This window comes from Athene noctua, chromosome 19 (assembly GCF_965140245.1).
Source record: "Athene noctua chromosome 19, bAthNoc1.hap1.1, whole genome shotgun sequence".
Classification (NCBI taxonomy): Eukaryota; Metazoa; Chordata; class Aves; order Strigiformes; family Strigidae; genus Athene; species Athene noctua.
In genome coordinates, this window is record NC_134055.1 from 7,645,666 (window position 1) to 7,659,479 (window position 13,814).

The 13,814-nt window shown below is 50.4% G+C and overlaps 1 protein-coding gene across 1 annotated transcript in view; it reads right to left on the bottom strand.

The window, feature by feature from the left end:
• The window catches only part of YWHAG (tyrosine 3-monooxygenase/tryptophan 5-monooxygenase activation protein gamma), a 22,416-nt gene extending 8,602 nt beyond the window's left edge, over positions 1–13,814 (bottom strand). Inside the window, exon 1 of the mRNA XM_074922598.1 lies at positions 13,589–13,814. Within this exon, the coding sequence (XP_074778699.1) occupies positions 13,589–13,675 (87 nt within the window). The 5' untranslated portion in view covers positions 13,676–13,814. The remainder of the gene's footprint in view (positions 1–13,588) is intronic.

Here is a 13,814-nt window from a genome sequence, read left to right on the forward strand (position 1 = left end):
CAGAGCTCCTCTTCCACCAGAACACACAACAGCCATCTCTTCCTCAGCACTTGTGTTTCCTCAGTTCTATCTACAGCTTCTGTACCATGCAATTAAGCATGTTATCTCTCAACAGAAACCCCAGCAACTGGCTTGTTTTCCTTCACATGCAGCTTGTTAGTCACACTGAGGTCTGGCCCCCTCTTCTCTTTCTTTTTTTAAAAGGCAAATGTGCTTTTGAAACAACATTATGGCCAGAAGTCCCACCACTGAAATTCTTACTTCATCTGAAGCCACTGGCAAGGGGAGTAAGCAGAATGCAACTCCTTCTGGCTCAAGCAGCTGATAAATGTCCATGACCACCTCCAGCCATGTCACCTTCCCCACCGTCCCCCATCTCTAACCACTGTCTCGTGGTGGGACCCCATCAGCCACCTGCAAGCACCAGCCCACCTTCAGCAGCTCGAGTGCTGTCATTCTGGAAGTGACACGCCAGAGAGACTGCCTGGTTTTTCTGTCCCCTTCTCACTCTATGTCTAGCTTCTGAAGAAATGTCTGACCTCAAGGCTGTTAAATTACCACCACTACCTGGTGGCTTGATTACAGTCACGACAAATATCACATGACCCAGTCAAGAACAGCTTCTCCTTGTGCGCTCCAGAGCAAGCTGTCCTGGCACTATCGCAGCAGTCGGAAAGATGCTTTTCTTGAGCACTGTCCTACTTCAACACAAAGTAGGCGTGTGTTACATTCGACCTAAATCTAAAATCTTACCAGATTTCACTGGTTTGGGTCTTTTTCCCCCCTGTACTCTAGCCTTCTCCCCCATGTCATGCTTCCAAAGTGGAAGTCACACCATAACTACTACTCTCCTTGCTGATCTCCTGTGCTGTCCCCTCTGCTCGTGTTTTATCTCAGAGTGGCCAGGAGGATTTTCAGCTGCAGGTCAAGCCCTTCTCTCATCTCAAAGATGACCAGAAAAGCACAAGCAGGCTGCAGGCAGAAGTTAAGTTCCCCACTGCTGTCTCCTTTGACTGTTTCAGTATGAATAATCATACACTAGTTCCCATTTTTTTAAGCTGGTGGGGCTGGTTCTCACCGCAGGACAGCAGCTGAAGGCACGTGGGGTAGTTCTGCCATTATGTTTCAAATTGCTCCCACTGCATCAAGGACCAGTGTCTGCAAAGTAAGGTTGTTTGTTGCTTGTAGCATAACTGGATCTCAGGGGCAGTTTAGGCATGCTAGACACTGATGAGGATTTCTGCATGCTCCGACAGTTAACAGCAGCTTTCATCCCACTCTGCAGCCTTTACTAAGGTGACTTTGAATCACCCAAGACAAAGTCTTCAAATTGGAAAGAAGATGCGAAAATCAAGAGCTCATTTATTTCATTGGCTTCTGTAGCTTAACAACTACTTAAGCCAAGGTGAATTTCATCTCACTACACACAGGTTTGATCAGTCCTTGGAGTCTGCAGATCTCCTCCAGTTTCAGTCTCGCTCTGATGGATTTCAGCTAGAGAAAAAGCAAGTGTCAACTCCTTGGGTCATTCCTGCATGTAAAAGGTCATAAGGGAGCCAGGGCGAGAAAGCCAGTCACAACAGCAGAGCTCTGAGCTGTTCCTGTTCTGCATTTGGTGGCGGTTTTTCATGTACCACCCCTTATCTGCAGTGCTGCAGTCCCAGCATTTGGTTTAATGGCTCAAGTTTTTCCTGCTGTAAACACCTGGGTGTCACTGATTTGCCTCACCAGCTTCTTCTGCAGTTTTGGAGATAAGGCAAGCACAAGGGAACACGTCTGCCTTCTGTCCACGGCTTCCAGGCACATTGTTAGACCTTGGAGTCTGCCACAGCGATGAGCTGACAGAGGGCAACCCAGACACACTGCAATAACCACCTGGAAGGAACAACCCCAGTTTCCAGCACGAGCATTGTGTATGCTCCTCAGGTGCATCAGTGTAGAGCTACAAACCATTTCGGAATTACCATTCCACAACCTTGTAGCAGGGAGCTGCTCCTATAGCTAGTATCGGCCATTAAGGAATTAAGCCCAAGTTGTTCTTGCCTTATTAACACCCTGATTCTTACTAGCCTTGTGGAAAGACAAGCTATTAATAGCCAACAAGATGAAAACCAGACGTAGGACATCTTGTTTCACTGTCTTGCTGCCACTAGCTGCCTCATACCTATTAAAAACCTCTTGGGAAAAATAATCAATCTCTGTTGGTCTAGTGCCTTCCTGCCACCAGATGGAGAAAGCAGCAAGTCGAACCACATCCATCCCAGCGTTTAAGAGGACTGTCACTCAGGGCTCATCACACCTTCTCTGGCAGATGGGATACCAGCACCTTTGCCTGATAACTACAAAGCAACAGAAGGGACACCGAGCTATTCCTTCCCCAAGACATGGCAGGCTGGCAAACATCATCTGCCCACTTTAGCATTTCTGCAAGCACCTCAGCCCAAGATCACTAACCCTGCTCCATCACCCAACAGCCTGGGAGCTCTCCTACCTCGGATTATCCAGAATGTTCCCTGCTGATACGCCTTTTCTCCAAGCTTTCTGCGAAGTGCATGGAAGACCAGTGCCATAGCACACTGCTGCCATGGCAGCTCAGATGTGCCCTGGGACCAGGCCTAAAGTTTTAGGAGCTCAGAGTAGATCCTTGGAAAAGGAGAATGATGATAGGCTCTTCTGGGCTGCATTAAACTTCTCCAGGTGCAAACTGAAAAGCTCTTGAAGAGTAATTGCAGCTCTTTTCTTAACAGCCCTTCTGTACAAGTTTAAAGACTTCTGATTTTTTTTTTTTTTCCATTCAAGTATTCTTCTTCTTCAGAAAAGTCCATCCACTCAAAGGCTTTTTAGCTGAAGTAGCCATCCATGGGATGAACTATTAAGACTTGGTCAACAAAGGTGAAGACTTCCTCCCCCCCGCCCCTTCCCCCCAGTTTATGGCAAAACAAAACCAAGCTAGACAAGACTTCAGGGAGTCCAGCATGTAAGCAGGGACACACTAGATAAATGAACCAAGTTTCACGTGGGGAGGGTGTTTAGTGTTGCTGGGAGCATTAGCTGCTTAAAGACTTACCTCACTGCTTCTAAGAGTACTAATCTGGCTCAGATATTAGTGCCTTCCTGCTCACCCCCAGCCCCACTGCCAGGCAATAAGTAGTACCCTGTCACCAGATCATCAAATCCTCCCTGGAGCTTCAAGTGTCAGGCCAACATGAGACGCTTGTCCTTAATCAGGAGCTATTAGTGTTATGCTGTACCCAAGCCCTCTGTTCAGTTGAGCCAAGAAGAGAGAGGAGAGACAATGTGCCATGGGCAGGACACCCTGGGAAAGGTTAAGAGCAAGTTCTGGCTGCTGAGCGAGCAGGCTCCCGGGTCTGCCGGAGCAGGATGAACCGGGTGATTCTTGGCTGCCTGCATGGCTTCCTCCTGCATGGCAGAACCCTTGCTGCTTCGGCAGCTGGCAAGCTGCTGCGCCAGCACGATGAAATGGGAGAAGCTGCAAGCATGCAAACAACACCCTGCAGCTAGCGCGTAAGTTTTTAACTGTTTCACGTCATTACCCCAACTTTGGGAAAGTCTGTTTGTCACACATTAAAGCAAGGTTCTGGAAATGCAAAAAAAACCCAACCCCAACCAACAAACCCAAACAAGATTTTTGCTCTAGGTCTTTTGGTCTGCAGAACCAGCAGTTCCTTTCAGTGTTTGAAACGTGTTTTAGCAGACTAAGCAAGAGACTTTCCAGAACACCCAGGTGGACTCCAGCATGCCAGCTCCGCCATAGGTTTATTTTCCGCATCAGTGAGCAAGGTGATTATCCCTCCAGATGTACTCTACCCTCCCACCGCTTCAGGGATTTCAGGCTTGATCTTACACACCTCTAGCAAAGACAATTTTACTTAATTTCTTAAATTAACTTGCAGAACAGAAAGTCAAGTTTTTGCTCTGGCAGCTTTCTGGAGCACTGCAGCCAATTTTAAGTCACAAGGAGGGTCACTTTACTATTCTAGATCTGACTGTGGATCTAACTACCCTCGCCTGACTTCAGCTGTCTCCTCCCAGCTCTCTCTTGAAGCCCAAGGGACTACTACCACAGATTTGATCTCAGTTCATCACAGGTGACAGAGCCCCTCAGGCATGACATCTTGACACCACCAAATGCAAGAAGCCAAGCTCACAACTTCAAGGTAATAAAATATTCATGCCACATAATAAAGCCCAACAGCATAAACAGGCAAAGCTCCAATGCCTTCCTCAGCTGGGTGTAAATCAAAGGCTGTTAATCTTCCCCAAGTTCTCATTCACTGCTGAATACTAAGCATCATTCTTTTACAAATGCAGATCTCCTACAGCAGTTCTCCAGTATCTGTTAGCATACAGCACAGCAACAGCTTCTCCAGCTACTATTAATAAACTTTATGCTGCAGAGCACCATAACTGTCCAAACGATGTGTCCATCAGCAGCCTCATTAACACTGAAGCTGAGACTTCTCACTGGTATTTTTCTAGAGCCTTGCTGAAACCATCTTAGAGAGGAATCAGAAGCGTACTGGCGTGCCAAGTAGCTTTGCCTGATACGTAAGCAAAGATACATCCCAAGCAAGGCAACCCATCCAGTAAGACCAAGAGGGAATTTGCAAACAGTTAAGGACTGTTTCATACTTTGAGTCCCTGCAGACCTCTGTTCATCCAAGTACAGCTGCCTCAAACATGCATAGACCAACTCAATCCTAACATCTCCTTTGTAGAAGAAAACCATTAAATACTCCCTAGCCTGAGGATCACTTTAAGGGAATCCTATGCCATCATCAGCGACATGTTCTCTAGTTACTCTCCTACTGCTATTAACTAATACACTGCCCTTGGTCACCAGATCACTAGTTTTGGGCCAAAACCCAAGTTTGTTTAATACCCAACTGAGCATGTGCTGGGTCCCTTCTGAGATGTGACTAAATCTGAGTTAACACAGAAAAACCTGAGATTAAGGGAAATTTGTACTTAAATAGGCAGACAAAGGCTTTTGTTTCACCAGCTACACGAAGGCACTGCTTTTGAGAGACAGTTGCATCAGTGTTTCCTGCAGCCCGAGGATTGCTGCCTCATCATTCCTGTTCTGTTTTCCAGAATTTACCATTTCTGAGCGTTTCTGGATGCCACTGAGCAAACTGTCACCACAGCTAGGGTGAGACTCCTGTGTGAACATCAAGCTCTGCGCTCCACGAGCCCCAGCAGCTCCTGGGGCTCTGGAGAGATGTGGCAGCTCAGGCTTGCTGTCATTGTGCATTCGGAGAAGCCGGATAAAGCCACCCTGCTGCTGAGCCCCTCCCAGAGCCACGGCTAGGAACCCAACATCCTGACATCTGGACTCTGGAGAGAGGAGTCAGGCCTCTTATTTAAAAAAAAAGAAAAAAAGAGCAGAATGAAAGTCCTTTTGTCACATTTTTCCTCATTTTATGATGGGAGGAGGGACTTTGCTCATTAGATCGGACAGCCAGGGGAACGCACAAGAGAAAGCTGGCTGTGACAGCACTGCCTGTGCCCAGCTGAGGAACTGATGCACCACCAAGATACACAAACCCACAGCCAACTGGTCGTGGGTCTGTACCCTTCCCCTTTCCTGCTTGCTGCAGAGCCGGTGCAGATGTGTGAAGCCTCCCACAGCTGCTCAAAGCTTGCTCTGCTTTGGAGGGGGGAAGCAGAGACCAGGCAGGACTGCAGCAGGGCAGCTATACCGCCTGTGTCCTGCGCAGGAGAGCCGTGCTCCCTCCCAGCCTCAGTCATCTTGCAGCATCCTCCACCATCCATGTGTTCAGACAGCACTGTGCAAGCCGTGGGCCGGGTTCCCACAAAATCATTTTGTCTCCAGGGGGAAGAAGAGTTTCCCAATCTGCGAAGACCAAAAGCTACACCAACGGGAGCACAGGCAGCGCCTGGCAGCCAAGGCAGAGCATTTTATCTGACTACCATCAGTGTGAAACCAGCCATGGCTATTTATCTGAACAGCATTCTGAAGCCAAGACAAAGGTTTCAGGGGTCAAAAGACAAACCCACTGTATCTTCACCAGTATGGCAACAAATTCACAGCTACTTCCCCTTCATTTTAGCAGCTGCTAACACGGGTTTCCAAGCCATGGGTTTCCAGCAGCGACTATTGCTTGCAGAATTGAATCGAATAAATAATTGCTACTGTTTTCATGAAATTTTTGCTTTCCAGACATCAGGTTGCCATTTGTTTGCGGTCATGCAAATCTAACAGGAGGGGGGGAGACTTCAGCCAAGGACAAGTTAGGTTAGTTACCTTTCGTTCCAGTAAAGAACAGAACTTGCTTAAGGCATTCAGCCTTCCAGAAAGAAATAATGAATGCCCAGACAGCAAAACAAAGAAGATCTAAGCTGGCTCCAAACCAGTTAGCACAAAAATACTTGCAACAGCATTAGTTTTGGAGAAAGCTATCTTGAGCTGCAGACCACTGAAGTGTAGAGGAACACCTGGAAGTGTCAAGGGTGCATCAGGTATCCAGAGACAACCAGAGCCCTGCATCACAGCTTTGACACAGTGAAGTGGAAGATGATGATTGTATCCTATCACACTGTCAATGAATTGTCAATGGAGAAATGCTTGGGAAGTCAGGCAAATCATGTTTCACTGTGCTTTGTACTGCAGTTATTCCAGTATGCATTCACGTTTCACTGTCAGTCACAGGTCAGGAGGTAGAGCTGAGCAGAAAAGCAGAAAGCAGCTTCAGATCTGCAGAGTCGCAGACACCAACCCTACCGAGGAAAGGCTCCCTCAGGTCACACCATAGGCATTTTGCAACCCTCTCTTCCTCTGTTCCCACCTCTGAACAGCCTGGTGTCTGGCTGGGATACAGCGAGCAGTTAGCTCTAGCCTGAACTAGTCCAACAGTCCTTTTTGCTCTTCCCTGCCAGACTGGTAGTGAGCTCCCAACACGCTACTCACCTCTGCCAAGGGAGAGAAGCAGCACCAACGAGTCCAGCAGTGTTCTGCCTCCAAGGACATGTCAGAGCTCAGACAAAGCCACCTTCCAAGAAGCAGCTGGTTACTCTAGCATTGGCAGTTGGACACTTGAAAGCCTGGATTGTTTATTTTTCCTAAATATGTACTCTTGCACACAACTTTCTAAGCATTCGTTTGTACAACTTTACTTGGCATGAAGCTGCTCAAAATAGAAGCTGAAGAGTTCAGTTGCAGAGTTTGTGCATTATATCCTGCCAGATGTGTCACCATCCAGAGGTTTCTCCAGGTGTAAAGTCATGGCTACCATGCTCCTCTCCCAGCCCCTGCTTCATCGGCTGCATCCTGACAGATGTTTCTTCTTGTATCAAGACTCACAGCTAGTAGATCCATTCCTAACTACAGGTATGCATCAGTCAAAATGGTAAACGTCACAAGGACATCTCATCTTTTCTGATGCCTCATGGTGTGAAGATCTGTGTGCTCAATGCCTCACCCTACCCAAATCTCCAGTTCCACAACACCCAGACAGGCCGGTTGGCATGTGCTCACTTATGTTGTCCCAGAGCATTTACTGAACCCAGGGGAACACAAATTCTTCAGAGATTTCAGACAGATGACTGTATCCAAGGTTAAGTGATTGCTCACCAGTACAATACCAGAGGCTACTCACCACACAAGCTGACAAAGCTCCCACACCACGTGCATTTTGTCCTTGCAGAGTCCTTTCATCAGCACAACTTAAACCCACCCTGAACGGCATGAACCATCCCATCCCAGCATTGCAGCAGGGGACAGAAGAGCAGCTCGCTGGTACAGCTGGAGTCCCTCCATCTATGCACCAAGCTGCACACACTGACGTCTTTCTCCATCTCAGTCCTAACTGTGCTTCTTCCAAGCATGTGACACCTCAGTATGGAGTGGTGCAGTTAAGTATCAGCCTCTGAAAATCCTCATACTTATGATTGTGAAGGGGCTTGGGGTCACCCACCAGGCTGTGAACAAACCCAGGTCCAGCCCAGGCCTTCACATGGCCTACTGGAGACCATCAGGTTGCTCTTACTCCACCTCCCTGATCTTAAACTCTGCAAGGCTGAGACTTACTCCTTCCCAGAAAGCCAAGCTGATCATGCTCCTGACCACCTCTAATGCTGCTGGCCCAGATACAAGAGTGAAAACAGCTTAAAATGAAGTGGTCCAGTAATACACAGTGAAGAAGAGATGGGACCGAGGAAAAAGATACGATGGGGATCCTCAAATTAAGTAAAATCTTCCTTCTACAAGCAACAGGTGAGAAAGAAGCACGTTCCTCATCTCCCTGATCATAATCCAGAGAACAGAGATCGTAATACAGATCCCAGGTAGCGCGAGCTATCACCGAGCAGGAGGAAGCAGAGGAGGCAGAGGGATACAACACAATTATCTGGATAGCCTTCACTCCTCTTGCAAGCACCATCGAGCATACTCATGAGAACTGCTAAGAGGATGCCAAATGACATCATCTAGTTCAGATAAGACAAGCCAAGAACAGAGCACATATGCTCCAGAGGTGCAGGAGTTTTCAATTCAGAAAAGGCTTTCGTAGCTGAAGTTCTGTGGTCGCTCTTAAATTGCTGTTCCTATAGCTTCTACACCACCAATGTGCCAAGAGTCTATCCCACAGAGCAATCTTGGGATGAGCTGGTGAACAAAGCTGGGGCAGATAGGACTTGTCCATATAGATTATGAAGATTATTTGGTGTTTGAATTAAAAAAAAAAAAGTCTCCCATGAGCCAGACATCTTTAACCACAAGCAGCAGCACAAGAAAGAAGGAAAAAAAAAAAAAAAATCAAGACAAATCCTACCAACCCTTTTGGAATTTCAGGGCTAGCCACCATCCAAAAGATCTACTGGCTAAGCCCAAAACATCTAAGGGCTTTTGGAGAGCCCTTGCCCAAGAGCTTTGCTGTTTCCATGTATTCCAGATATCTGCAGAGGATTCAACAGCTATATTCCCCATCACAGTCTCAATATCACTATCATTTAGTTCAAAAATAGCTACTTCTAATCAAATCCACACATGGATGTAAAACTTGGCCAACTGAGAGAAACCCAGCATGGTCTCACAAATCAGTGGCTTTTCCTAAAGCTCACAGATAAAGACTTACCAGGAGCTTAAAGGGGAATTTCTAAGAGCTTGAGCTGCTAAAGACTCACCAGTTAATATAGTTAATGTGCGCAGTGCCCACTGTACTCACGTACAGGGCATGTCAGCTGTCCGTGGCTTAAGTGCAGATGTGCGACAGCCTACTGCTACGAGGTCCTGAGGCCGAATTACGCAGAGACAGCCCACACCGTGAACCATTACAAAGTCGGAAGGACGGGATGATGGCAGCTCCTGACAGCAGGCATCCTGCCCTGACCTCACAGACCTCCAGGAAGAAAGCCCTGCTCCCTTGCTCGTGAGTCACACTGCCTCAGATCCCCCCCCACCCCCCCAATCACTCAGGTCTGAGCAAGCCCTTGCTGCTAAAGGGCAAGAGGACTGCTCCTCTGTGTGTCAGGGCAGGTCGGGGAGCACACAGCCGTGCAGTCCCATGATGCAGTGGAGTGGTCCAGGAGGCACCTCCAGGCTGAGCAGCATTCAAGACGCCTGCACAAGGGGCAGCAGCAAGAGCATCGATGCAGTCATTAGATGCCAACATACCCTCTCCACCTCAGCACTGGAAATGGTTTCTCCAAAGCCTTCCCCAGCCCCCCTGGGAAGTGCTACTACAGCAGCTCGCACTCCTTGCTCCCTTCCTACCATCACAGATGGCCAGCCCAGCACTCCTCCTGGAGAAGCCTTTCCACCTCACCCTTTTGTCTCATCTACACTGCAAAGCGGAAAGCAGCAAATCATCCCTGCTCCCTTCCCCTGGGACTCTCCAGAGAGAAGGAATTCCTGTTACTCCCCACTTTCCGAGGGCAAGCCTGCTATCTGCATGAAGCCCTGCTATCTGCACTAACCTGGTCACTGGACATGGAGGATGATACCCTGCCAGGCCAGTGAGCCACAGGGCAGAAGCCCCCACGCCCCGTGCCAGGGAAGGCCTGCAGCACCCCACGCTTGCTCTCCTCCTCCACCAACAACGGCCATTTACTGCACCAAGAACCAGTTGTGTCTAAAGCTTGGGCAGCAGCCATCTGCTCTTCACCAATGTTCACCCTTCCACCCCTGCCCCCACCCCCACTGATGGCCCTCACATGGCACAGCAGAGGTTGGGTCCCCAAAGACAATTAGCCCGCTGTTCCCCTCACTGGGGACCTTCAGGTGAGCTCAAGGACTCTGCCATATGGTCCTGTACCTACGTGATACGTAATAATCCTCCTCCCAACCTTTTTAGGCAACTTATTTCCTGTAAAAGTTACAGCAATCATCCTGCTTGTTCACCTGCTCATCCCCCCAACCCTAAAGGTCCGTGGCAAGGCACGTGCTCTGCTCCCCAGGCAGCCCCTGCTGGGGGTTTGGCAGGGCTCCTCCTCCAAAAAGCCTCCAGCAGCATCGCTGCTCCCCAGCTAATGGGTATCGATCCACAGCCCTGGCCTGGGTCAGCCGGTAAACTCTTCGTGGAGCTGAACCAGACAAAAAGGCAGCTTGCTCCAACCACAGGCACCGCAGGCAGCAAAACCCCAGCGAGCTCGGAGGGAAAGTGCTGGTGCTGCTTGGGCACAGTGTCGGTTGGGGTGGCAAGCCCAAGGCCAAGGCCAATGCCTGCCCACCCACCAGTGGGCACAGCCACACCTTGGGGACGAGCAGGGAGCTTTCCTACTCTCCAACACATTATAGGGCTGACTATAGGTACCCCAAGACAGGGCTGAGGTGACAAGAGACATGACCAAGGTCATGCAGCCATACCCTGGACCGATAGGCCCATCCCTGCACTTTTCCTGGGTGCAACATCACCTTCTGCTCCCTCCAGTAAGTGAGGGGATCCTCTGCTGTGTTTTACTGAGACTCCCCAGTAAAACTGGCACATTCAGGGGCTGAAGGAGCAATCCTGCTCCTGCAGTGGCAACGCGACTGCACGTAGCAATTAGGGGCACTGGCAGCTGGCACTCGCAGCAAGGAAAGAGCTAGAACTCATTATATATATAATATAATTTGGAATAAACTGTTGTGATCCAGTCCAGCACTGTGGCAAGTAGCACTGGGTGAATCAGCAGACAGTAAGAGCCCCAATACACCATTTGCATGTTAAACCATGAGAATAACCATTCAGCACAGGCTCCTGAGCAGGCAGGGCAGAGGCTTGCTGAACAACAGGCCCCGCTGCCGCATCACCACCTGTAAGATGACCACCGAAACGCAACGGTGAGGTCAAGCTGCAGGAAAACGAAGCTCTTTCATGCACATCATTACCCCGCCAGGCTTTCAAGGAAAGCTGTCTGGCATTTCTCAGCACGGTGTTAAGGAAGCAAGTGGAGGGCCAGCTTTAGAGGGCAGGAGACAAAACGGCGACAACCACGGGAATGCTTCTGCATCACCTTAGCTAGACGCAGCCTGCATGCTCTCTGCTACCACCTGGGTGCATTGCAGCTTGGACCATGGCATATGACATCACTAGGCGTTGCTACGGAAATGAGTGCGAGGTCATCAGCCTCCTGCACAACCTGAGCTGGGGGATGGGTGGCACACAGGTCGGTGACAGGGATAACCGAGTGTGACATGCCCATCACCGCCAGACCGACCGTGCCAGAGTTTGGGCAGCATTGTGCAGAAATGAAGAACAAAGCTCTGCCTTTTGTTTGCTGTCTCGGGAGGTGTCAGCACTCCCGCTGTGAATCATTTTCTTACGGCCAAACTACACGGCAACTGATAAGCAGCATTAGCCCAGGTTACTGTTTTACCAGGGCAGTAAGGACTAAAAGGAAAAAACCCATATATATAATCTCTAACAACGCCTTTGGTTTAAACATCGAGCCTGGGTAAGCAGTCTAGGGAAATTCGCCCAGTGGGAATACTGCAACACGGCTGTGTGTCCCCAGCATATCCCTGTTGGCTTTGTCGTAGCGGCTGTATTATCCGTAGGAAATGAGCTGTAGGATCTGCTCACACAGCAGGCTTCGCTTTAAAATGAATAGATGCCGTTATCAGAAAATGGTATAAAAGCCATAGTGCAACAGAGGAATAGCCCAGTTGGTTTAACATGATAATATCTTGTTCTTATTATCCATATTTCATTTCTTGATAAGACATCTCCTCCCTCCCCGTTCTTGGGCTGTGACAGTTTTGTCTGTTTGATAAATGCAAGGTTATTGACAAAATGGTGCAATATGGGCAAACAGAGCTGCACCCACGGCAGACTGCGACATTCCTAGATCAGCATTCACTTTTCACCAGCCAGGGAGGACACCCCAGCTCCTCGCAAAGGTTCAGACCTGACTAAGAAGACAAACATAAAGAACAGTTTTCCCCTTTAAAGCACCCCCTCCCTCCCTCCACCCAGTCTAGCCTCTCTGCAATATGACAAATGCAGAATCTTCTGGAATGACTTGATCCTGCCTCCCACGATTGCTTTGTTTGCAAGATCAGATCAGAGATATGTTTTTTTTTCCCTTCTTATATTGTCAAAATGTCAGTATTGAAGGGGAGCGTTCAGTGTCACAAATCAGATCAGCCTGCTATATGCAGAGTCTTTATTTTAAGAGCGTGAAATGAATACAACATGACTCAATTCATAAATCTCCAACCAAGTGCAGTAAAAATAAGAGCTTTGGCAGCGAAAGGGCTCTCGATCTTTGGGGTCACGAGCACACACCAGCCTCGCCGACCGCACGCGAGAAAGGATGCACGGGAGCAACGGGGGGATATTTTGGCAGCGGGGAGAGGTGTGCACGCAAACACACGCTTCCCCCCCCTCCGCAGGGTTCCCCACAGCTTCACCCCCCAGGGCTTGGCAGTCCCCTGAGCCAGCGTGACCCCCCAGGGCTGGCTCCTGTGCCCCCCGCAATAGGGTAAGGTGGGGAGCAGCGGTGGAGGCGGAGGCACAGCAGAGGATGCGTGGGGCAGGCAGGTGGGCCTGATGTGGGGGGACAGAAGGGATGGGGCAGGAAGGCAATGCAGGGGGCAGGGTGGGGTCTCTAGGGCAGGGGAGAGGGTGTGTAGGGCAGAGTCGGGGGCAGCAGAATATGGGAGAGGATGCGTGGGGTCAGCAAGGGAGGGGAGGCGCTGCGTGGGGACTCTAGGGCAGGGGAGACGGTGCGTGGGGGACTCTAGTGCAGGGGAGGGGATGCGTGGGACTGGGTGGGGGCTCAGGGCTGGGTGGAGGATGCGTGGGGGGCTAGAGGCAGGGGATGGGGGTCGGGAGAAAACAGGGTATCCCTGGGTGAGGAAAGTCAAAGGGAGCGGGACCCAGCGGGAAGTGCCGGAGGCAGCAGAGGGACCGCAGCCACACGGAGGGACGGCGTGGGGGCGGTAAGGGCGAGGGGCCGGGGCCCGCACACCCCCGCGGCACGGCCGCCCCCCGCCCCTCAGCCCAGGCCGAGCCCCAGCACCCACCGAGGGGGGCAACACGGGAAGGGCGAGGGGAGCGCGGACCCCCACCCCCGGGCCCGACGGGGCAGGGAGGAAGGCCGACGGACACAGGAGGGGACTCACGTTCTTCATGGCGGCCGCCATGTCGTCGTATCGCTCGGCTTGCTCGGCCAGCCGGGCCTTCTGCACCAGCTGCTCGCGGTCCACCATCTTCGCGGGGCCGGGGGAAGGGCAAGGAGGCTGTGGGCTCCGGGAGGAGGAGGAGGAGGAGGAAAGGAGGAGGAGGAGGAGGAAGGGCGGCGACGGGGGGAGGAGGAGGAGGAGGAGGAGGAGGAGGAGGAGGAGGAGG